Source organism: Plectropomus leopardus, chromosome 12 (assembly GCF_008729295.1).
Source record: "Plectropomus leopardus isolate mb chromosome 12, YSFRI_Pleo_2.0, whole genome shotgun sequence".
NCBI classification, from domain to species: domain Eukaryota; kingdom Metazoa; phylum Chordata; class Actinopteri; order Perciformes; family Serranidae; genus Plectropomus; species Plectropomus leopardus.
This window is the reverse complement of record NC_056474.1, coordinates 21,120,821-21,147,761: the sequence shown is the minus strand read 5'-3', so window position 1 is coordinate 21,147,761 and position 26,941 is coordinate 21,120,821. Positions and strand designations below refer to the sequence as shown.

The window sequence follows — 26,941 nt, the reverse complement described above, 5'->3', positions numbered from 1 at the left end:
TTAACTACACAGTTTATTTGCCTCATACTCCATGTAGTTTGGTTGTCTGGCACTGAAAGCCTGCAGGGCAGTGAGTATCCTGGTCACGTCTGCACTGGACAGTTTGAGTCTGTGGCGCAGCAGACAGGCAAACAGATCCACGTGCGGGGCCCCTGGAGGTGAGAGGCGGTTAACCCTGTAGCGCAGCTCCACCAGCTGCAGCAGGGCCGAGTCCTGTGATCCCTGAGTGTACGGGTAGTCTATCTGCAGAATCAGGTCCTGGATTGCCTCGGGGTCAAAGTGCACGCTGTATCCAAACAGCTGCATGCTGTTCACTTTCATATAGCCGATGTTGTTAGACGGCTCCGTCGCCTCCAGAGGCTCATAGTACACCGTCAGGTTCTTGTTTCCTCCTGTCACTCCCACAGGGTCCCTGATACGACTCCTCAGATAAAAATGAACCGTCTCAAAAAAGCTCTTCCATCTGTTTCCCAGAGTTAGAGTCCAATTATAGCAGTCCAAGGGGATATCCAGCTTGGTCCGCTCCCAGTCAGGGTATCCGTGCTGACCTATAGGCATGGTCCAGCTCTCTGAATGGCTGCCCCCGAAGGGATTCACAAAAAGAGACAATGCCGGCTCCAGAGTGCTGTTTCTGGTGAGGCAAAACTGCAGGGTGAGTCCGAGGAGCATGTGAACGCGGTTGGACTTCACTCGATTGCTCTTGAGGGTGAGCAGCATTCTTTTCCTCCACGATGGGTCAAACCAAGTGTTAACGCGCACGTCATTGCTCACAAACACACCGTGCAGAGCGATGCGTGGGTCGCGCCGCTGTAGCAAGTAGCGCAGCTCAAGGTCCTGCAGGTCTCGGTCACTCTCCAAGCCCAGGTAGGGGTCTGTAGGGTCGGGAATGGCAGGACGGCAGGCTCCCTGGGTCAGTGTGAAGCCGAGGTTGCAGCTCGAGCATCGTGTCCTGTTCTCGGTGGAACAGGAGGCACAGCGAGCACCGTCGCCCACAGAGCAGGGAATGATGCCCTGGCAAGGCGGATGGTTGTAGGGGCAGGAGCAGCTGCGGCTCTCGTCACTGTAAACACCGACCTGGTTGTTCTCACTGCAGTATAAGATGGAGAGGGCGTAGCTCAACCAGAAGTTCAGAGGCCTGAGGACGAGATGACAGTCGTGTTAATCACCTCAGTTTCAGACATACAACACTTCTGTATTGGATCTTACTGACTTATTCATTTTTGTTACTTTGAGTCTTTGTCATTGTTTTCTTGAATATGCAATGAAGGGAATGTTTTGCCCATAAAGATTAATCCTGCCTTTCACAAAAAATACGTGTTGTTTTGATGTGCTGCAAAAACAATTTTAGTCATACTCCGACTCAGCTGGAGTTCCAGAAGGAAAATCAGATCAAAATGAATATTTTAATCTATTGAATTCCCCTTCTGTAGTGCAGATGGGTGGGGATGACACACACACAGACTCACTCACACATACAAACAGATGCACATACCCATACATACATACTTATTGCCTCCTAACTCTTTCTTCTTTTGTTGCAAGTTTATTCCACTTCTACCGCAGATACAGCACAATATTTAGTGATATTAAGGGTGCTATCTGTAACTCAGGAAAACAAAGGTGATTGTTGACTGTCATTCTCAGGTCATCAAATGCCAACGCTTTGGGTCAGGCTGTTCATATGCACTGTTCATGCTTATATTTATCAAAACAAATGCAACAGAAGTCATATAAAACCTATGTAATCATGAGCTAGTTATTCATGAATAACCCATGTAATTGCAAAGGCTGCAATCATGTGACTAATTTGCTGATGGGAGTGAAGAAATAAGTAAAAGGAGTTAAAGTCTGCATAAAGAGGCATGTTAGGGTGGTGGTTGGATCAAACAAACACAGGACTTTCCCCCAGGAGACCAGTGTTTATGTCCCGAGTGAAACCAAGTGAACTTTGAGTTAACTTAAGGTATGTCATCACCATCTCTTAATTTTCAGAAACCTAATCTTTGTAACTTCATGTTAATTACACAACTTTACTGTAAGTACGTAATGTGACGACACCATCCATGGGTGGGCAACTTGTTAGATATCATACGAAACGCTGTATTAAGGTCAGAATTAACACCTGCCAAGCTCCAAATGTGGGTTGATTTTTCTTTTGACAAATAAATGTTTGCCACACATTTGTACCAAAATAGTAATGTAACAAAAAATCATGCCATCACACAAAACTATGTGTTTTTGGCACATCTAAACAATGCCACAAAACTGACCGTCTCAAGCACTCCTAGTTTCACTGCACCGTTTACAGTACAGGGCTTCTTCCGTTCTCACCTTTCACAATAAAAGCCCAAAACTTAAAGATGTGTTACCAGAGGAAACTAATTCACATACTTAGGCTTAGGTGTTGAATTGCTGAATACCTTAAAATAATTTCACTCAGCCTCTTATTTAAGTTGCTATTTGACATATTCATTTATTATTTTAATGAAATGTACTAAAACAAATGTGTGTGACAAAGAAAGCCATTTTATTGTTTTGTCCAGTGGAAAATATACTTTGTTGGTGGATTTTTTCATCTACCAGTCTCATTCGGTGGTGAGGGAAAAAATAATTTTGGACACTAATGAGGGTACGTTGTCTTGGTTGATAGCCGACTGAACCATCAGTTCAAAGCGTCTGTATTTGACAACCTGGAAATGAGACCTAATTAAATGTTTTTCTCCGGAGTTACAGACAGCACTTAAAAAATACAATGACAATGTAAAAATGCAGATTAAAAAAAAAATCAAGTTTCAAAGGGACACAAAAGCAAGCACAAAAATACCTGGACTTAACCAGTGACCCGAAACTGCTATTGAATTCTTTTTTACAGGCAGAAAGGGTGTGATAAAGACGTGTAATTGGATTGTGGACTGAGAAGGCAGTGCCTCCACTTGACTAGTGAGCTGATGGATTGAGTCATTTAGTTAATTTCCCTGCCAGAAATAGCTATCAACATGGAGTGTCCATGAGAGAGGCATAAATCTCAGTGAAGTTATGACCACAGTGGTCTCTGATAGACTGCTAAAATAGAGTATCCAGGTGGGACTGCTGCTGAAACAGCCGCTGGAACCGTAAAAAAACACAGTAATAAATATAAGCAAATTCGTCATGTATTACCAGTCACTGCAGCTTAAATTCCTTGATGTGATTCTTTTAAAATGAATGGATTATTATATGAGGAATTCTAGGATGTCGGATCGATTGTGATGCTGTTTAAACCTGCCGACATAAAAATGCCTCTGTTTGGCCAAACATGATCCCGTTTGTCTTTTCCCCCGGGTGGAACAGAGGAGCAGCTTTGCTCCTGTCAGCACTTTTCACCTCACTCCACAACTACTTTTCCTCAAGTGCCTTCTAATAAGTACCGTCCCGCTCTGCTGCTTTCACCCAGCTCCTGGCGCATAAATCATTTTCATAATTATAAGTTTTGAGGAGCACCTTGGGTTAACAGGCTGCAGTATAAATATTCTCCTCTCTTGTTCTTGCCTTGGCACTTACCTCGGCCTCTGCAGGACTATTTTGGGCTGTTTTCGGCACCTCTTGCTGAGGCCAAAGAGCTTGTTAGCGGTGCGGCGAGCTTTGGTGAAAAGCTGGGCACTACTGGTCTCCAGCTGCTTGTAGCGCTGGAGCAGGCTGGCATCCGTCCTCCACATGTGTTCCACGACAGATGTGTTTACAGCGTAATGGGTTGGCAGTTTCCCAACAAAGCTTTGGAACTCCTCTGGTAGGAAAAAAAGAACATGAATAAGTAAATTCTGCCTGTAGCTATGAGCCTCAGGGTAACAATACACCGAAAAACTGTCGACTCCTCATTGTTTGTCCCAGAAAAGCAAACAGCTCAAGAGGAGAAATAACAGCTGCAACATGCCAGGAAAGCATGTTTTGATTTTCTTTGTAGGTAGGAATGCTGATGTCATGAGCATGTCAGAGAATAATCTCCTTTCATATTTTGTTTCTGTGAAAATGATATGTGTATGTTAATCACCACCTGTTACCTTCCTGCAGTACTGAACACCATCAAAGCAACTAGTCTCTAATTAGACATGAGTGACACTGAAAGCAAAATTGCTATTCCTGCCTTCAGCAATGTGAAAGTAAGGCGGGGTTGCCACGGTGACTTAAATTACATGAGTCAAACACAAAAGAATGATGTGAGCCTGAAAAGTTCCCCGACATTTTTTTTAAAAACTTTTTAAACTGTGACACAAATAATTTGCACATGCATGTACGCATCAAGGCATTTCATTATCTGCCAGTTTATTTTTATATATTACTTAGTAAGAGGTGTAATTTAAAAGGACAGTTCATCACAAAATTAAAAAAAAAAAAATTCCTCTTACATGTAATGCTATTTATCAGTCTGTGTTACAATGAGCTGCTGAGCATTGGAGATCGGCCACAGAAATGTCTGCCTTCTCTATTGTGAAACTAACTAATTAGTGATTATTATTATATTATTATATTGATAAATTATTAATTATTTAATTGTCATTAGCAATTACATTATTTTTTCTCAGTTTCTATAGACCTGGCTGCTTACTGATAACTCGTTAAGATGAAAAGGCAGCAAAACATCTTTTCATTTCCTAAATCCACTGCAGGAACAGCATTTACATAACCTTTGAAAGGAGTCACAATGTAACTGTGTGATGAATGCATGTGCACGTCATAAATGGAAACTTAAACAAATAGAACCATATCCTCAAAAACGCATAATCTATAAATTGCTCTGTATAATGGTTAAAAAATCAAAAGGAATGAATTTGTGTCAAAATCATTGAAGATGGAAACTGAAATGATGGGTAATAATAGATTATGATGGAATTTCTTACGACTCTGTCCATCAAAATGAAGGACAACAAGAAAATCGAATGCAGTGTCTAAGGGGAACTATTGTCTTTCTACTGAACTACACCGCCAACCGCACTGCCACACAGAGGGAAGCATTTACTGCTAGCTCACCGAACACCACTAAAGTTACAGCAGTCCAGTTTTCGCCTCTCGTGCATGAGAGGTGCATGCTTCCTTTTGTGTAGTAATACGGTTGGCTGATATAGTTTGGTAGAATTAAATAGTTCTTGCATGAAACTGCTCACAAAAAAAGTTCTGTGGATTATCTTGAGTAACCAGGTTATGATTTGACAGAGATGTTGCTTTTTAAATGTATTTTTTTCGGTGCCATGCAGACATCTCTACGGCCAATATCTCCAACACTCAGCAGCTCACACCAAAACAGTCTAGACTGAGCAATAGCACCACAGGTAAGAGGAAAACTATGTGTTTTTATTTGGTGTGACCTGTCCCTTTAAAATAAAAAAATGACACAAACCTGAAACACACAGTGCCAACTCTACAGGGGTTTGTGTCAAAGGTGCCTTTTTTCAAACATCAATACATCCTGCCTTGGTACTGTAATAGTATTATTGTATAAACTTGGCTCCTAACAGCAGGTTTGTCCTCCTGGTTTGTGCCTCAAAACAATCAATCAGAGCTGTTGCGAATATCTGCGTAAATTGCTCTGTAAATGCCAGTCGAGGCTACTAATCTCCTGGTATGGTGTGTTTATGGTAATTATAGCACTGTCTCAAAATTAATGCAATAATACATTATTAGGTGCTTGGATGTCGGCCAAGCTTTGTGCAACTGTTGGTCCATTTATGTGTGTAGATGCCCTTTCTCGAGTGCACAGAGCTGAGGGAAATGACTATGGGAGCCATGACTGAGGAGAATACAGTGTGCTCTTATACACCAGGCCTTTCAGTCAATGTCACATAATCAATGAAAGAGCTCCACAATTGTGCAGAGTTACAATCACCAACCATGATAATAAGCCCAGTGGTGCTCTAACTGTGGTGGTTAGCTCAACACAGTAGAGGAATAGTTAACATCATCATGATTACATATCCTCTTTTTTAATTTAATTTTTTGTACGTCAGATTTCTATGCTTTTTTTGTGGATGGAATCAATGCCTTTTCCATCATGAGAGCTTAAATTATTGACATTACTTTAAAGATATTCTATGCATGTCTTTCCTCAACAAAATAATATTAGTCTCAGAGGCTTTGTTTCCTGTACTCTGATGATGCTGTTTTTTAAAATATCTTAATTTTGATTTAATTTATGGCTCGTGACTCTGTTACTGCAGCGGAGTACCAGGAGGGGCAAGGGCGGTCAGGCTGTGGCTTGGCCTGTCCCAGTAGCCCAGCAGCCTGTTCTCATTAAGAACGAGCAGATTTCTATGCTTTGATGGTGCTTTTAGCGCAGGATCACAACGCCAGAAGTGTTGGATCCAGCAAACCTTGGACTTTTATGTCGGTGTTTGCTTCCCCTCTGAATGTCATGTTGTTTTTCTACATCTTTCCTTGTGCCTCCTTCCCCTAATCCTAACCATCCATGTCAGCATGTGCATTTGTTGGCGTTACAGCGTTAGTTGCCATGTGCTGTTGTTGCCCAAACATAACCACATGCCTCCTCATCCCACCATGTGCATTTGTTGACATCATAGTAGCGGCATCCTGGAACATACAGACGCAGGAGGATACCTAGAGCGTAATATGTAGACTCGGAATTCCACTGCAAAGCAGCAACACGTGACAACTCGGGATGAGAACGTGTTGGACCCACAGCCGGCTGTCCTCCCTGGCTCACACACCCCTGGGTTCTGGATGCTCAAGTGAGGTGGAACAGGAGGCTCACGGTGGCGGGTTGGATCCCCCCAACCCCTTAAGCACTTGTTGTAGACATGCAGTCCTGTTGGACTATCGCACGCTTAACGCAGTCAGCACGGAGACGAGGTGTCTACCGGCAGCTGCGCTCCTCTCTGGGTCCAGGAAGCCGGAGAAGGAGGGAGAGAGGGGGAAGCACCAACGGGTAGGAAACAGTAGACTTTTAGAGTCGTAGGGCTTATACGCATTGTGCATTGTCAGAAACAGATTGTGATGACAAAAAGAAAAAAAAGGTGAAAATGAATCATAAATCGGGAGAAATACTGGAGAATCGTGGCCAAGGGAGGAAACCAAGAGAGGGCAATGAAAAACAACAGTCTCCTGGGAAAATATGGAGGGTTGGCAGATGTAACACAGACTTGGCCTGTTTTCCGATGGACAGATGCCAGAGGTCAGCTTTGTCAGCTTGCTACAGCATAGGCTTTTCCATTTCAACAAATGTTACCTTCCTACAAAGAAGCAGTGAAGAGAGGAGGAGTCTGAATGTACTGTTTACAGGGAGTCAGACAATTCCTGCAGAGTATACCTTTTAATAGCTGACATAATTTTGAAATAACTGACATTTTGAGAAATAATTAGCTACTTTTGTCGGGAGTTAGATTGGGAGAATAAGTGTGTTTCCTGAAATGTTGAACTGTGCCTTTCATTCCATTTTTTTTATTGTGATTCCTCACAGCACTTTGGTGAGAACAGATGGACTTTTTAAAAAAATGTCTGTATATTTCTACACATACTGCAGCCCTGAGCACCTAGACAGCACCAGAAGCCTCATTTGATTTGACACAATGACTGACAGGTCTCTTGATTCAGCGCCTGGCAGCTGGCAATGTTTGACAGCCAAGAATGCATTTAGAACAAAAACAAGACGTGTTTTTCTTCATGTTGGCTCTTAAATCCAACTTTAAAATTATTCTTTTTTATTGAAAAAAAATAAACCTGTATTCTGAAGTCCAGCATTCTGAGAACTTTAAAAGTCGATGTTCCATCCTTGGGTTTTTTGAAAGCCCCATTCAAGCTGACATTTTCAGGTTCCATTTTGGTGTGTCATAGTGAATTAAAATCCCTGACTCACCCGATTCCTCAAACTCCCGGTTGGTCAGCCTCCAGGTGTCTCTGATGCGCAGCAGGTTGTTTTCCAGAGTGTCCAGGTCAGAGAGAGGACAGTTACACTGAGGGAAGTCCGCGCTGCACTCGCACCAGCAGTCGCTGCTCTGGCACACAAACTGGCCCTCAGATTTACAGCCAATGTAGTTTAAAGCTGCCTGAATGAAGCGGCTCTGCAGGTAGCCTGGTAGGATGACCTGCAGCCCTGTGGAAAGTAAAAAGACTTGATGAAGATGGGCTGAGCTCGTAAGAAAAATTAAATGAAATTATTATGCTTGTCTCGTAATAAAAGAAGTTAATGTTATTCTATGTTTTTCTTCCAAACAGCAAAGTCCAAGAAAAACCAAAACTTACAATAAATTGGTCTTTCTAGAATAAATTATCTGTTAAGCCAAAGCCCGATATTCACAGATTTAGTTACCGCCATCTGTTCCGCCATCTTGCGGTGCTGACATTACTGCGGTGGCGAGTCGCAGTGTTTGCTGCTGCCTGCTGACAGTTACAGCAGCAGACGTCAGTTTTGCTAAATCATTTCAGCTAATTGATGACAAACTTTGGCATAAAATGAAGACATTGTTGACTGCCAAATAACAGTTGAGGTTTTTATAGTAAAAACTATCACCTCCTTCTAAATAGAGCTGCCAGTGTTTTGGTTTAACAAGTGACCGTTTTGGTTTCTTGTAGTAACTTGCATAAATGGTTGGGGTTGATAATAAACAGGTGAGTATGTATTTAAATTGCCTTAAGCATACCAAAGGCTTTTACAAGGAGACCTACATTTGTGTTTTCAACAGTTGCCATCGATATGAGCAAACATTGTGTGACTGTGTGTCACCAGTTAAACCAAAACAGCGTACATTGTACATATTTTGTTTGTGAAGATGACTGAATGATATTTAGCCTACTTTCTGGTCATTAGAGCAACTAACGCTATATTTCACAGTAAAACCACAACTAGTTGACTAAGTTAATTTATTCTGTGGTCCTACCTCAACCCACAGTAACATTAGCTCACCAAAAATAGCTTTGTTAGCTAAACAGTGTTAACTTTGCTGACATTACTTTTTACAATTAATGATTAGTTTCACAATCAGTTTTTCTTAAAAGTTTTCTACTAAGATTTCTGCTACTGCTGGAGCAGCTGTGAACTGCACAGGTTCTTATGTTGTCAACATTAATGTTACAAAGAAAGTAAAGATAAGTGTAGAAAATTGTACACGTCTTAGGACAGCAGACATTCAAACATGAGCGAATTGTAGGGAGATGCACCACTGCAATGAAAATGTTCTTCCAGCACTTTTAATTCAGTCCTTCAAACGCTGTCCTGCCACTTTAAATGCTCACTAAAGTACCAAATTTGTATTCATCCACCGCTGAAAATAGTTCCCAACAAATAAACTATTTGCTCTTGTTTGTGTGATATTTACAAAAAAAATCCACAGTGCCCAGTTATATTTTGAATTTCTAAGCTTTTTGTATTTAAAAAAAAAGGAAAGAAAAAAGTGTTTATTTTTGGCCCATTTTAAAATGTTTGTCTTTTTGGCAGTGAACACTGGGCTTGGGGCTGAGTGCCTCAGGTTGGGGAAATTGGACATTATTGAGAAAAGGACTAACAAATGGTTTTAGCTTTTTTATGGGATTTGTTGACAATAAGAAAATAATGAAATAAAGCCAGATTTATCCTTTAAAGCAACTGTCTGAACATGAATGACAGTCGATATCATGTTCATATCTATATATCTACTCAGCAAATACAAGGCTGCTGATGCCACCACTATGATGTAGAGAGCAGAATTCTACCTTGTAGCTGAACCTTGTTTTCGGGACTGTGAACCAGTACGGAGCTGACTGTGTCCAGATTGTCATAGTTGCTGCATCCGAGTGGCCCAGTTCTGGTTTCTGTCACCTGTGAGAAATTCAAGAGAATGTCAATCTTATTTATTGTAATTGTTATTTTTCTTTTCATGTCATCTCTTGAGTTTGGATGCCTCCCTCTTCAAATACACAGAACAACAGCGCAGATAATCCAGTGGCGGTGCTCTGTCGATATGTGCATCCTATCAAGCTACATACTGGCTCTGCACGTTCTTAAAGTATACATGTAATAAAAAGTGGTATAATATGAAATAATTCTGTAACAGGAGCATTATTCCATGGGGGATATATACTTATCCTGATATCGTCACCTTAAATTTCAAATAAAGATGTTAGAATGAGATATCTAAATATGTGTCCAATATTCTTATGGTTCACTTTCCCCTGTTTGTCATCAATATAGTACTGTGTATATATAGCAATGAAATATTTTGACAGGGTAGCACCAATCCGCTTTTGATTGGTGGCATTTTTTGATGAGGCAGCATTACTCAACAAAACACCTTAAACCAAACGACTTTTCAGCAATTTCACTGCTGCAGACAAACTTCAAATGTCAGAATGAAATCATGAATTTTACCTTGTTTGTTTTGCACTAAAACGATTTTGATCATTTGGGAAGGTGGTCATAGAACTCAGACTGAGCTATCTTATGTCGATCTTTTTCTTCTGATGAATATGTTTAATATTGTGGAAAGAGAAACTGGTAAATTTGTGTTAATGTTTGAAACAGTTCATCTCTAATTTCCATGGTTTCCTCCAGAGACTGTATAAATAATGGACGTAGCTAATGTGACATCACCAATTGATTTGTGGACTGCTATTTAAAAGCGCCGAGCTTGGCATTTTGGAAGTTGCCATCTTATATTTTTGGAGCCAGAATGACTGTATTTGGACAAGAGGGTGGAACTGTGTTGGAGCGAGGAATGGATCTGACTCGCAGACTGCAGCGATGCCTTACAGACAGCCTGTCACGCAAGCAACCTCACCCTTAAATAACTTTGGTCCTTAATGAAATGTCAACTAGTCAGTTATATAAAAAAAAAATCAGCAGTACAGTAATATGTGTTTAAATGAACAATAGAGACTAAAACTGTTTTTTGTACCAGGCTGTAAACATGTTTATTTCTGCTGTAAAGTTGAGCATTTCAGCATGGGGGCCTACAGGAATTGACTCTGCTTTTGAACCAGCCTAAAGTAGCTGTTGGATGAACTGCAGTTTTTGGCACTTCAGCATTGGCTTCATTTTTCAGCCTCGGATGTTGCTTTATCTCCTTCCACTAAATGGGTGCAGCTAACCAACAGAGGCTGGTAGTGAGTTGAGGCGACAATATTCAAAATATAAAGGCCACAAATGCAGTTTATCTTTATGGATTTTATTGATGCCGAATTGACCAGAATACTGTCGACATTTAATGCCTATTATCTTGTGTTTCTACAGTTGTTTGTTTTTGTGGACATGTATGGAATTGTTAATATGACATATTTCTTAAAGGGAGTTTGGTAGAATATTTTCCACTAGGAGCAGGATGGGAAATAATCTCAAAAGGAATTTTTTTGTAGTCTGGCATATAGAAACTCCGCAAGCTCGCCAGTCTTTGCATCATTTTATAGTCTGTGAGCATTAACTCACGTTGCAGCCAGTTATCACTTCGAAGTAGTCAAATACCACTGCTTTTGCAGTGCTTTCGGTGTAAGGTCCTGACGCCAAAAGCCACCTTTTGTGTCAGCTTGGTTTGCCACTGGATGTCGGCAGTTGACAACGCGGCTGGGCAGAACCGTTCGCGATGTTATCACATGCTGCTAGACGGCACCTGCCACGGCAGCATGATGTGCTGATGGTTGGTGTCAGTTACGAACGTGGCCAGATGGAACCTGTCGCGTCCACATGATACACCGCTAGATGGCGTCAGATGAAACGCTGGCGGTAGCAACTTTCTCCTAATCCTAAAGATTTGTGCCAGCATGTGCATTTGTTGACGCAGTTGAGGCGGCATCACGAAATGTCAATTGCAGACGCAAAAGGTTACCTGGAGTAAATGAGTGAAGAGAAGAGAAAGAGAAAGAAGAGAAAATGTAGACGTGGAAGTCCACTGCAAAACGGCATTAAGTGATGATTTGGGATTAAAACATGTTGCAAATGATCGTTAGATGAGGGGGCATCAGACTTTAGTCTTTTAAGTCTTTTCGAGGTCTTCTCGTGTATGGTGGGCATTAGTTTAGTCAGTGATGACGGTCACCAGTCATGTCACACTGACATGACGTGACTCATTTCACTTGTGTATTTTCAAAAAAAAAAGTAAAGAAGAACATAAAAAAAAACACTCATCAAAGCCTTTTGTGCCTCACATGAATCTGAAATGCAATGAGTCACTGAGGTAATATTAAAAAGGTCTTCAATTAGAAAGCTTTCCCAGACAGATACATTTGTTCTTATCAGAGAGAAGAAATCTACTCCGACTGAAAAGATTTACTCTGCTGCTTATTTCTAACAGTTATTAATCTTGATGTTTAACTTTGAAATTCTAACACAAAAACTCAAACTCATAACTTACTGCCTATTAGCATAACTTTATGCTCAGGATCCGTCCTATTTCTCACTGAACCCTCAATACCGTGTGTGATTTTAATGAATGGCCATGTATTGCAGGTGCTGCTTTACATCCCTCATAAAACGTAGTATTCATCTCTCGCTCTCTTTCCCTCACTCTGATCTTCAATCTGCCTGAACTCCGCACACCGCAAAGTGGTGAATGAATGGAAGTCCGCCTGGCTGGAAATTAATGGAATGATATTTCTAATCCATCAAGCTGATGCATAACCAGAGAAGCACGTTCTCAGTTCAGGAAAAGGGGGGGCTGCGGGCACTTGTCTTCATCAGTGGCTACTCACTTTAGCATCTACGTTTGCCCCTCAGGCTGATTAATGCGTACACTCTAATGGCCACTTCAGATGATAAAATGGATGATTGGTGTTTTATAGTACAGGATGCAGCTCTGCAGCTCCGCTCTGCTTCTTCACTCTCCTCTTTAAAGCCTGACACCGGGGAGGCAGCAGCTCAGAGACCTTGTATCTTGCAATATTGTTTTGCACTGCTTTAAAACAGTCACTCAATTAGTCTGTAATGGGTGATTGGCAAAGACACGTTTGACCATATTCACATCAATTGATGCGTTTATCAGCCTGATGCAAATCGAGTCATCTCACTTCCTTCTGCATACATGAGTTTTATGTGACAATAAACTGCACACCGAAGAGAGAAAAACAGGATAGATGTGCCGCACCCCTGCAGCTACAACAGGTGAATTTCCTCATGTCAGGCCAATTCTGTAAATAAGCATTTGTTCTTAATCCTACCTGATTAAAGAAGTTATGGAAGTAAAGTCCCTGAGATGGAATTAAAGGATTTGTTCGTGCATGTTATCTCAAAGTTGAGCTACCAAAGTGTCATGAATTTAAACTTTGCTCTACAAACATATGACTGAATCTCACTAAGTGAAGGAAAGATGCTAAGCACTGAATTTAAAGTACTTTTACCTTACTTAAGTACTTCATTTTTATATTACTTTATATTTCTACTCTTCTTTTCTTTTTCCGAGAAAAACATTGTATGTCTTCTCCACTACATTTATTTTGAAGCTACAGGTACTAGTAGAAATGTCACAGGTTTAACATTAATTGGTTCTCCGCCAAGAATATTTTTGACCCGCAGTGTTGCCAACTGCCCACTTTCTCACTATATTTAATGACTTTTCACACCCTTTTAGCAACCTTATTTCTAAAAGTGACTAGCGACAAATTAAGCGACTTGTTCAGACCATCAGGAAAAAAGAGAGAAATATATTGTAATTCATTCCCAGGCATGCCACTCAGAGTAATTGCAGTCCACGGCTGTTTTGCCATCAGTGTGGAGTCTCACCCCCCTCTCCTCTTGTGCCTTGCAGTAGGTGCCGGGCAGGAGGAGAGGAGACGCTGCTGGCTGTAGGAGTTCAGTTGTAGTGATTTTCAATGGTTACATCAACACTCTCACTCTCTGGATTGCAAGTGCTGCTCTATAGAATAAGCACCAGAGCTCTCATGACATTCAAATATTTTGTTAAGGGTTTTTCTATCGAGTCTAATTTCAGGAAAGTACAATGATGTTATCAACATGCAAATGATGTCATGTATGATGTCATCTGGCAACTTTTAGCAACATTTAAAGCTGTTGCTACCTATTTTCATTGGAAAAGAGCTGGCAACACCGCTGACCGGTGGCGCGTGTTGGCCTACAGGTCCGGGTAGAGCGCAGCGCAGAGTGGCCAAGGCAAATGTTAGCCATCCAGTGCAGACTGGAGGGTAGAGCAGTGGGCACTGTTATTACATGTTAATGCTGCTAGCCAGCCTTCTGTCAGCAAAGCCAACAGAAATTTTAAAAAAATTACATTACAAAAATTAACTACTCCTTAATGGATAGCACTTTAAAATGTGCTAGTGCTCACTGAGTCAACGCAGAGCCAGACTAAAGGGAAAGCCCTCTTGTATTTCCTATCAAAGGCAAAATGAACCAAAACTGACATCCTTAGTTATTTAATTTTCAAGATTTTAAATACAATCCTTATGATCTGTCAATCCTTGTAACAGATTAAACAATCCAGCAGTATAAAAGCTGTTTAATTAGCTCCACCTCTGCCAATGACAACATAAAATAACTGCTTGCATGTCAATGCATCAACAATATATAATAAATCCAATAATATACTTGTATAACATTGTCAGGGGTCAGTCAACTCCACACTGAAAAACTCGTTGCACCTGTAACCACGCCCAGCAGTGATGTCACAACTTAAAGACATACTTCTGCATCACTGCAGCAAGGCTCGGAGTAAAAACAATAAATAGGCCACATAAATTTTGCTCATGTGGGCATGTCCATATTCAAACACTGAACCAGTATTTCATTGCTATATGTTCAGTACTATATTGAGTCATGCAGGGTCAACTTTAACTTAGCGATGTGTGTATGCATTTCATTGGTCAAAACTGAAATAACTTCCTCCCCTGACGACTGCACAAGTCATTAAAACATGTTCAGTAACTTCAGCTGAACCCAAAACCGAGCCACTCCACCTCGATGCTTCATATTTTCCCATGTGTAACTGCTGGAGGCGAGCAAACCCCAAGCCGGGGAAACTACACAGCTGCCTTCAGGCAGAGACTGCACAGCGTTTCATCTACCAACAGATTGCTGCTGTATTTACAGTTTGACTTGGCTTCCACATACCCGTATGGCGGTGGATGCGATCTGGAGGTGGTGCAGCCTGCGCAGCGTGCTCTCTCTGTCAGTGAAGTAGGAAGCAGCCAGCTGGTGAAGGGCCTCCAGGGTCACCATCCCCGTAGTGTTCGAGTTCCTGTTGCGGCTACGGCTACCATCGGCTCCCGCAGGCGACGACTCCTGGCCGAGCTTCCGTTTGTCCACAAATATTGTCAAAGACTCCTCCCCTGGTGACAGTCAGGCAAAGGCAAGGAGAGCTTCATTAACTCTGACAGAGCAGCACTAATCACCTTTCATTAGTATCTCTTCAGATCGGATAAAAAAGCGCAGCAGTGATTAAGGGCTGTGGAGGAACTGATGGTTTGGATGATTGGAGGAAAAGGCACAGACAAGGTCTCTGCATCTATTAAACTCCTGGGGAACAGAGAGCTTATCCAAGATCATTGATCAACTTCCCCTAATTGTTCTAATTATCTTAATTATATTGGCCAAAATTACATTAAAAACTAAACAGATCTCAGGTCTTCTATAGGAGACAAGTACATTCAACATTTGGAAACATCTGTGACGATTACAGATATTACAGGAATATAAAAAGCAGCCACTAAAACCAAACTACCACAACAGACTCATTTCACACTAACTAAGGAGCAAGATGTATAAACAATGCATAGGCACAAAAAATGTGTGTACACTATTTCCCACACATAAACTCACAGTTTTCAAAATACCCGTACACTGTAAAATCTCATAGGTTGATATGAGTTAAAATAATCTTGGAAACCGATTGCCTTGAATAAGGAAGTTAAATATCAATACAAATCTTAATTGATGTTTACTTTATATTCAAGTGTTAGGTTTACTTGAATTTTTAGCTGTATTTAATTAATTTTGCGAAGTTGTTGCAACTCAGAAATGGTAGGTGATATTATCTTGTTCTTTCTTAGTGTTAACTTCAGTACCCTAAGTTAGTTTGACTTAACCTGATCATGACGGAGGATTTTAACAATGATGAAGTTAGAAGATCTGCAAGTTCTGCTTGTTAACATGTTTAAGAATATCAAAAATATGTTTGACTAGTTTGCAACTAGCAGAATACAGATAAATAGCACTTGGTTTACTGAAGTTACTAAAACTTTAAAAGATTACTTTTATTAAATGTATTACTTTTAAATTGCAGCAACTTAACAAAATTAAGTAAATATAACACAGTTTTAATTAAACTTAATGATATAAAGTACACACAAATTACGATTAATAGTTATATTTACATAGATTTTTCAAGGCATTCAGTTTCCTAGTTTTTAAAAAAAGTAAAATGAACTTTTCACATTTTACAGTGTATCTTAAGGTGGAGTGTTTAGGTTACCAATTTCATTGATTGTGTTATTCTTATTTACCTTTGGATCATTATTTCCCTGTTAATGATTTGTTAATTTTCTCCTGAATTTTGAAGCACTTTGTAAAGTCTGTTTCAACATGAGCTCCATAAATGAATCATTGATCACCTCTCTGATGTTTAATAATGATGACTGTGCTGGTTTAAAGACACATGATGAATTGGTGGTATTGGGGCTATAAATAGCCACAGCTGTGCGTAATGGCCGTGCATAGTGACAGCTGTTCTGGTGCTGCTCAAGAACTTTGCTGATGAGTCACAATTGGTGAAACTGCACTGCTTCTTTGCTGTTCTCGTCTCTGACGGGCCTAATGAGTTTGAAATGGCCAAAATCGCATGTATTCAGAATCTGATGAGATAGGGTTTTGACATCCGAAGTGTTTTGGTTTCTGTTTGTAGTCCAAGTAGTATTGACCAGTCACGTTTGAATGGCCAACACATTCTTACTCCTAACTCATCACATATTGCCGTTTGTTCAGTGACCTTTTCATGTCTACATATGATGTGCTAGGTATCCTGGATGCTGCTTTTGTAGTGCTTTTTTTTGTAAAATCCCAACAGCAAAAGCCACCTTTTGCATTCGCATGGTACGCTGCTGGATGGTGTTTAAACACTGCCAGTGATGATGCGTCATTATATACAAAAAAAATGTTGCTATTACGGCGTAGTTGTTCTGACGACAGGAGAGTAGCGTAAACTTGCTCCCATGAATGAAGCTTTTTAGATCAGAAGAAAAGAATGTATGTACACATTTCTCATGTTTCGTCATGAGCTGTGTGCAGCTGGCCCCGGGACGTTTTTATGATGAAGTGATGCAATTTACCTTTTTCTTAATGTTGTTGCTGACATTTCTTTTCAAACTGCCTCATCTACAGTGCTTTTGAATCTTTTGCAATAGTTTATTTCCAAACATTTCTCAGTATAACTTTCAATGTGTGCCCTGGAGAAATTGTGTGAAATTGCTACATCTGTCAGTTATTTCATTTGCAGGTAAAACTGTGAGGCCTACATAACAGGTCATTAATAAAATCAATGTTTTTTTTTTTTTCATTTAAATAAAAGGCTTGAGTTTTCAGGGAAATCAGCCAGTGTTTTGGACTTCAGCGAACATAGGGTATATTCTCTATTGCATACAAATTCTCTTTACTTTGGCAGGTACTACAGCTGCCCTCACATAGTATGTACTATTGCATGCCGTATGTACACAATAGGGACATACTAATTCTTCATAACACCCTGAACTTTGACCCTCATGCTCATATATCCATTACCATGGAGATAAAAAAAAACACCATTTGTTGAGCTTGTCATAGATGGAGATCAACCTGGAGGGCTCTGCTGTTGTTATTTGGCAATGTATGTAGTTTAACCTTTAAGTTATAACTGTATACATTGTGAATTCAATTGAATTGAATTCATTTTTTTATTTATTATGGTTTTGTTATTTTTTTTCTTTGTTGGTAATATTCATGTTTTTTTTGTTCACGTAAACAATAAATACAAAATGAAATTTTAGTTCTGTTCATCAGTCACAGTAATGTGCTGTCATTTGTCACTGCGACTTCTCTCAGCAGTCAATCAGCTGTCATCACTCGATGTGACGCATCGGATTGTGGGTCAGAATAGCCACGGAAGCACATTGGCTTGCATATTTAAAATTCCGACCGGATATAGTACTACATCCTGGTATTTTTGGCATACTGCATCTGACAGACTATGTATTGGGACACAGTAAATCTTTTCCTGGCATACTATATAATATGGTAGTATGGGTATTGGAATGCACAGTGTTGAGTGCAGTTTGAGTTACAGACTGTTCACAGTGGGTGCTTTTTAGCAAACTTTAACAACTTTAAATCCTCTCTTAACTCCAACAGCATGTCGAGGTCATTTAATCAATACGAGTTTCGCCGGCTCTTTTCCCAAACTACAGTCATCCACTGCTCCCTCCACCATAGCTCTAACCTCTTGTCCAAATATGGTCACTTCAGGCTCCAAAATATCCAAGATAGAAACAGCCAAAGTGCCGAACTTAAGGCTTAAAAACTGTGGCAGATTAGATATGTCATTTGAAGTCATTCTGATCTGATGCCCCCATTTGCAAGATGACATTGCTTCTCAGTGCTTTTAAAAGGTGTCGCAATTAATGCTTACAAAAATTACCTATAGATATGACTATTAAAAGAAAACAACTTTGATTGTCAGTTGGAAACCAGAAATAAACATTGTGGTCATATAGAAGTTACACGCTTTGTTGACATATCCATCTGCTCCCTATGAGGTTTTATGGCTTTATAATAAAGTCACGTTACATCTGCTTTTGTTTTTGTCAGACAAAAGTTCTAATTGTAATGGCTGCTGGAAGTCCTTGTCTAAACATAAACACAGGTCATATTAGGCATTTAAGCCAACAGCATTCCTAAAAAGGCAATACCAAACCCCCCAAAACTATTCAACTTAAAACTTTTGCCTGCAGTAGACTTCAGCTTCAGTTAGATCAAGTTTTACCATCTACAACATCAGCTGCGTCAGTCAAAGTCTAAACGTCTTGTATCAAAAGTCGTTCCAGGTGAAACACAAGAGTTATTAAAAAATTCCTGTGTTGTCTGCTGAGTCTGTTGTCAGAGGAGGCGATTGTATCTCTGTCTTTTGTGTGATGGATTTCTGCCTGAGAGATTTTTGAGCACTGGTATGAAATGTTTAAACTATAAAGAATTGTTTTGTCTTTAGTTCTGAGATCCTGACAGCCAAACCGTATGTTTACTGTTGATTTTTTTGGCCAGTTACTGCATTTGTGGGAATAAGATAAAAGCAAAGCAAGCATCAAAAATAATCCTGGATTTTAAGGTACATCGCCAAAAGCTATTCTCTACCAAATCTGCATTAGGATAGCTCCTTCATATTTTCACGCAGCAGACATTTTTTCAAACCCACACTTCTTCTAATAAAGTACAATTTCTGATTCTTGATTTATTAAAGAAAGAAAAGCAAATTGCAGACAAATCATAGTGTACAAAAGTGATGAAGCTCCGTTTGGGGAGCATGCAATTTTGATGGCCAAACAAAAATATAAAATCATACCTTTCACTGCCTTCTCCAATTTATTTTTTTTACACTAAACCAGAGCGATTTGATGTTTGTTGTGAGCCAAAAAAATACTGATCCAGAAAAATTATAATATGCTTTGTTGTTCAGAAAGCAACAGACGGTAAAAACGGTGCCCCATGTGCTGAAGAAAAAAAAAATTGCATTAGAAACTGTGTGAATCAGGTTTGCTTTGAAGCTCTGCGTACTCCACTGTACCTCCCAGAGTGGCAGAGAGGAGAAGGTGGGTGCCATATTTCTTGATTAGACTCTCTGTAATCGTCTGGAGGGTTGGCCGCCTCCCCAGCTGGCGGATGGTGTGCATGAAGTCAGGGTCGAGGGGCAGAGCCAGGCCGCCACTGCCACCGAAATCGTCCCGCTTCTCCACTGCCAGGCTGTTGACCTTCCATCGACCAAACTCCCTGGAGACACAACAACACACATACACATGCACAGAGACATTTGCTCGCTTAGTTTTGGCCTTTAGTGGTGTATATGGCCCCAGGTGGCTTTTTAACAAGATGTCTAGAAAGCAAAGGAGGAGGTGAATGTGTGTAACATACATTAAAAGACTATAAATAATACTGTACAGTCAGCTGACCACACACATATGCACAAACATCATTAACACACAATGGAGCTGTAATGTTTCCCTTGGGAGCTTTAATAACAGGCCTTAGAAAACCACATACAGCCACCTCGTATATCTTACTCAAGGGAGTATGAGATTAATTTGGGTAATCAGATTGTGGTCAGTTATTTATCCATTGTCAGATTTCACTTTTCCTCCCAGGAATAACTTAAAGTCTATTATAGGGCAGTGATGTGTTCATTTGAATTGATTGAAACTGGATGTTACTTAACACGATTAATGACACGGCACACAAGTGGTTTGTTGAGGTTTGAAGTCTGTTGCTTTGTCAGTTGGCGCAGTCATGACTGCTTTTGTTCTGCTACAACTCAAGGCAAAAGCTTAACATGTCAGTCATTTATACAGCATTTTTATCTTTAATTTCACTTTCCAACTATTTCTGATGCAATCTTAAGTAGCCAGGATACTGAGGTCATGTCCCCATTTCTATAGCAACCTCAGGGTTTCCCACACTTGTGCCCGCCAGGACTTAAACATCTGCCTCTATATATCGATGCTGGTCCTTTTTTTTGGGAGTGCTATTGGAATATATATAGTTTAGTTAATGATTGCACAACTCTCTTGGAGCACAGAGCATACTCTGGGCACAGACGGAGCAGCAGAATGTCAGGCACAGTAAAAGCGAAACTTAACCATTCATTGGGTCTAAAAATCTGCAGCAGCTATGCCTCTCATATTGTTCTAATCAGCTCTGACAGGATTGACAACTCAATTATCCATCTTGTGAGTCAAACTCCTCAATCTGCTGCTGAGGGAAAATAAACTCATGGCGAGTTCCACCTGCTCTGCAATTAAGGACCCACAAAAACAGGGGGGGACACAGAATGAAAAAAAACAACAACAACACAAGCACACAAGATCTAGAAAAAAAAGGAAAAGGAAAACAGAGCAGGAAATTTGACCCAGGAGAGTGATGTTGAGGCCAACAAGCAACATCCGTTGCTGTGTTTTTGCCAGTCAGAGGTGTTTTTTAGTGTCACAATGCTGCCCTTCCAGCCATATTTGTGCCACTAAAAGCTGGGTGTTTCTTAGCAACATCTGCAATCTTCTCCTAACCACAACCAAGGGATTTTGTTGCCTATACGTAACTTCCAATTCCTTTCTCCATCAAATGTGATGCAAAAAGCTGGCCCCAGCATAATTTTAGTAAAACAAAGGGTTTCTGCTGAAGTGGTAAAATATGACAACTAGAGGTAAGATCACTTTGTAAAAACTTTCTGCAGGCTTTTGTAGATTCTAGTATTTCTCTACCAGGATATAGTATTCTTGGAATTGTATTATTTTTTCTGGCAGTTTACAAATGGACCTGCACATGTACGTCTGCCTACCAGCACCTTGGACGCTAACTAATTAACACGTTATATGATGTTTCTTTAAAGCTACAGGTATGGTTTTTTTTTTTTTTTAAATAACTAATTTTTGCTGAAATTGACACTACATTCACAAAGTCTGTGAAATACCATCTCTTCCTACTGCCTCTAATGGCCTCTCATTCACTAGAATTGACCAATCAGAGCTGAGGACTCTCTAACTCAGTTGCCAATCATGTCAGTCACTGTTCATGAACTGCGGTTAAACTCTCAAACTAAGCAGCACTGATCAAATATGAATCAAGATTCTGTTTCTGCATTGCCTATTTCTTGCCTCAGATGTTTATAGAAACATATTTTAGTGCACTGTTTAACTGTAAAATGAGAAAGTTTTGACCATGCGGCCAAGTTGGATGTAATCCATGGCAGTGCCAAGCATCACTCACCACATTAGTATTTATTCCAGTCGGTCTGTTTGAATTTTGGAAATCGAGAAGAGCTGTGTAATTAAATTAATTTTTTATCTTTATTCAAGTTAGAGAAGCGCTGAACTGGTATTTAGCTGCTTGGTCACCATAAATCTCTAGTGCTCTGTGGGCCTCACAATGTGGAGTATCAGAGTTATTTCATACCAAGGTAATCAAGCTTTTTCGGCTCCATGCACCCCTGAGCAACTGTATCCAGTCCCCTTACCTGGTGTTAAAATGACTCAGGCTGCCTGTCATAGCTAGAAAAAAAATGTGTATATATATACATTTATATTTTTCAACCAAATCAGAGTTTCTGCTTTTTCAAATTAGCTGAGCTACTCCACAATATTTCCACGTACCCCCTGGATGGAAATCTCTGTTATCTGTCACTGTTGTCTGAACAAGCTTGTCACAGCTTTAAATAACTCCTGCACAGATAAAACAGAACTTATTGTAATGCAGCGCTGCGACTCCCACAGCAACAGAAAGACGTGAAACCAAAATATAGTCCCACATCATCAGCTGCCATCATTTGTTATCTTGTGCCCTTTGGACACAAGTCTCGCTGAACTCTAGCTATTCACAAACCGTCTGGGAGATACTGCTGCTCCTCTCTCTCTCTCTGTTGTTGCCTCCCTCCATAGCATCAGTTAATGTCTACCTCTCCCACCGTGCCGCCTGCTGCTCTGTGTACCTCCCTCTCCTTCTGGGAGGCAATCAAATCACTGCCACGAGAAAAATGATCGGCAGCGAAATAATTGGGGAACCGGGACAGTGTGGAGTGTGTCATTAGAGCCAATCATCATAACGAGGGGACAGGCTGAGTGTCCGTCCCTGGTGGACAGATGGGCGTTGTGGTTCCAGCCCAGGGTTTAGCCTAAAGCTATTTCATCAGCATTCACATATGACAAACCGAGGGGTGTTTGCTGCAGGAACGTAATCTGCAATCTAAACATGAAGGCTTACTGTATGTACTGTAAGCAATCAATAGTGATGAAAACATCTCTCTGGGAAGGGAAAAAATGTATAAATGAAGAGGTTAAAGCAAATCCAAAGCCCAATCACCTGCTGCTGCATGAGTGACAGCCAAGTGATGCTCATGGTGCTCTTTCAGTTCTTACAGAGGTCAGAGGCAGAACAGCAGTTTAGCCTCCAGGCTATTTAGGAGCAAACAGAAATACAATGAGCTTCTGCAACCCTGTGGGGACTTTGAGATACAGTTATGACATATTTCTAAGAATAAATGCTTTCTTGTTTTTCTCTTGATACCATCTCCCCAAGACATTAAATGATAGGCCAAATGGACAAATGAACTGGTTCAAATTGACTCTCCTGTCATGCGTCATCTTGTTACAGCTGTTTTTTTTGTTTGTTTGTTTTTTAAATTAAAGTAGGTTCTCATTTTAGAGTCTTGCTGGAAATCCCTAATCAATCATTCCCAGCAGAGCAGTCTTTAGGATTTAGTGGCATCTAGCGGTGAGGATTACAGATGCTGAGATTTCGCCTGTGTGACATGTGTGAGCTCCCGGTTAGATTGCCTTCAGTGTTCATTGTTCAGGAGGTTTTTAGCAGGAGCAAAAATATCTGCAAAGTTCTCTACCTCTCAAAAACAAACTGACCATGTGATTAAAACCTGTAAAATTACTGAGCTAAGCAGTTTCACAAACAATTTTTCGACACATCTGAAATTGCCTGTAATTATGACTTGACTTCAATTATATGTAGGCTAAGTGAGATCTGTCTAAGGCAATGCGAAATGCAGATCAAACTGCGTATCTTCAGCCATGTGGCTCAAATATGAATTAAGATTTGGTTACTTCATTGCCTATTTCGTGCCTCAGATGTTTTCACAAACAGTGCACTGTTAGTGTACTATTTATTTATAAAATAAGAAGGTTTGTGACCTAGTCACATTCTTGAAAACAGTTGAGCCAAAACCAAGCACTGTCCACTGGATTGAGTAAGCCGGATCACTTGGGGTTTAGGCGTGTCTTTTTTGCTGGATTCAGTTTATCTCAGCTATAACTTTGACAATTTCCAAGCAAAAGAGTGGTATCAATCTTGTCACCTGTTTCCAAAATGTCAAATGGCAATTGTTTGGCTCGTTGCAGAGGGGCCACTAATTACAGTTGCCGATGCGGAAATGTGAATAGCCCCATCTAGAGCAAGAAATGGTTTGTCCATTCTGGGCTGCTGTAGAAACACGGTGGTGCAATATAGTGCTCTTGGAGTAAGAGGACCTCCGTCTTATATAGATATAAACAGCTCATTTTAAGATAACAAAAACACAACAATTGATATTTTCATTTGATTATATTCCCCCAAACCCTACACACTGGACCTTTAAACAGTCTTTGCTTAAAGGTTGCAGAGTCAACTGTTTCAGGGTAAAAGACCCTCGAGCAGTGAGACAGCTAATACAGACGCTGGCTCGCCTTCAACAGTCCGAGCTGTCCGCTCCTTTGTCACTTTCAATGATTTTCACTAAATATGGGAGAGGTTTGGAATAGAAGCAGTCTCAATTCATAAGGGACTATTGGGGACACTCATGCAGCAAGTCTATTGGAAAAAAAAGTGCAGCTGTCACTAAGAGATAAACACCAGAGCCTAAAAGATTCCTGAGAGGAGATAACGAACCACTTGATTCATGCACCTACAGATGTAGACCAAGTATTTTTTCAAAAGAAGAAACTTGGGCCTTGAGGCATTGATAAGTCACCTGCATACATAAAAAAATTGCATCTACTAGAAAAGTGCACTTAATAGAGTTTCAAAAGCATCCCGGAAGCTCAGAAAAATATGCACCTTGTCTGTTCTTTACGGAGCTGCGGCGTGTTGCACAGAGCAGATAGATTCCTCCTGCTAACAGCCACTGTGCGTGAAATGTAGATACAATAGGATTATGAGGATGAATGTATTCTAATAACTAAGACACATTTGCATGTCTTTGTCCCATGTGCTTTATAACTTGACTTTTAAGGTTATTAACTTTGTCTGTGAGCTACAGCACAACAGAGTAGAAAATAACAGCAAACACAACTAAAACAGACAAAAAGAAACCATTTTACTACACGGCCCGCTTACTTACTGATGCACAAATATGAAAAAGACCGAATTAACTAAATCTGCTAGTCTACACAGTCAGACAGGCTAAAAGCTCCACTATTGAAATGCTCACAGTGTAGTATGACGCTGTAATAAAGACAGACTGAAAGAGTGTTGCAGTCAGACCGTGGAGGACTGCGCCCACTGGAATTGTCCATTCCGACACCTTAAAATCAAGATGGCAGATGTTCTTGTTCAAAATGAGACCAAACTATTCTATGGATGTCAGTTTTTTCGACACAGGCCAAAATGTTGCATCCAGTGGACAGAAATGTTGTCTTTACCTGAGACATTTTCTGGAAAAGTTGCAGACCCTACCGGCTGGTTAAGAGAAGTTAGAAGCCAGCAGTGAGCAAAACATTAAATAAAACATTTTTTTTCAATAATTGTGAATCATCACAACCCAGAGAGGTCCTTATACATACAGTCATAAATGTGCTCATAAAATATAAAGCTGATTGTACCAGTGGTCAGGAAGATTGGCAGTGGACAAACATACACACCCACGACACAACGAATGATTTGCTTCAAACTTATGCCCAGCAGAGATAATAAACAGACAGCAAGATCTAAAAACCTCTAAATGTATACACCCTAACAACTGCACTAAAGCAACAAAATATACAAAGACTAATGATGAAATAATGAGCATGAACATTTATGTAAATACAAGCATATCTAATTCAGACCCACGTGTAAATCAGTCCCCAATTTTGGATGCCCAAAAATAGCAAAAAAAGCAAGGATACAGTCTACTTAATCTTAACAAAGCCGGTGAGGAACATTTAGACAAAGGCAGCAGCAGCAGCAAAGTGCAGCTCAGGGACACTGCAGGAAGCCACTGAAAGGATGTAACTGTCCACACACTGTCAGGGAATTAACTTCTGCTGGATAATCAAATGTCAGACCCTGAAGCAAAAAAAACACAGAAAGTCATCAATTTTTTAGTCAGAATGCTTAAAGGCACGAGCAAAGGGCACACTTTGCACCGCTACAGTGGTTCTTCAGATTTGCTCATCAGCCTGCAACTAATGCTGTGCAGGTGTTGATACCTGTGAGGGCAATCCTGAGAGTGTGCAGTATTTCTATCCAAACACTACAGCAGCTGCTGTCGCTGATTAGTTCCTCACTGGCTCAAAGTGCTCATCAGTTAAATTATCCGGTGGCATGTTGGGTGAAATGAAAACCTGCAAAAAAAACTCCAAACTGAAACACCTGAAAGAAACATGTAAATACACATACAACTGCCTCACCTGTAGATCTTGTATCTGGTGCTGTAGCCCTGCTGGTACCTCTCCGCAGCCTCCGTGAACTCCAGGGACTGGTGGAAGGGTCCTTTATCGGACAGCAGCCAGCCCAGGGAGCCGGGGGCGCCGTCGCTTTGTCCGGCGGCTCCAGCGGCCCCGGAGGTCCAGCAGCAGCAGCAGCAGAGCCACAGGCTGAGAGCCGCCCCCTCCCATAGCAGAGACAGCCGCTTATGACTGATTCTCTGACAGCTCATGCTTCACCCAGCGACACCTCATTCTCTCCGGACTGGGAAGAGAGCACAGTTTCACACATTTTTTTTTCTAATGGATAAAGTAGTGCGTCGCGCAGATTTTGAGAGCATAACTCGGACCTGTGGTATTTGAGAGTTAAATACATGTTTTATGATGCTGAAAAGACACTCACCTGATTTAGCAATAGGGATCAAACGATGCGCTCTCAAGAATAAGTGAACTCTATCATGCGAGAGCTGCGACTAAAACCTCTCCAGTTGAGTGATCCGGCCAAACACATTGAATCGTGATGAGTCTTTTCTCTCAAGCGCTACTCCAACTTGATTTCGGCTCTTGCACAACTTTATTTCGGGAGACGAGCCTCCCGCATCCGCGCGCAGTTCACACCCGCTCCTCGATGACAAGTTGCAGCAGCAGCAGC

At 40.7% G+C, this 26,941-nt stretch overlaps 1 protein-coding gene across 1 annotated transcript; it reads right to left on the bottom strand.

The window, feature by feature from the left end:
- LOC121951779 (BMP/retinoic acid-inducible neural-specific protein 3-like) lies at window positions 1-26,522 on the bottom strand. Its single transcript, XM_042498246.1, has 7 exons — window positions 26,275-26,522; window positions 19,704-19,906; window positions 15,011-15,228; window positions 9,673-9,778; window positions 7,841-8,077; window positions 3,541-3,763; window positions 1-1,135 (listed from the first exon to the last, which is right to left on the bottom strand). The coding sequence occupies exons 1-7, from the start codon at window positions 26,520-26,522 to the stop codon at window positions 1-3; spliced, it is 2,370 nt and encodes a 789-aa protein (XP_042354180.1).
- Window positions 26,523-26,941: the final 419 nt, after the last annotated feature.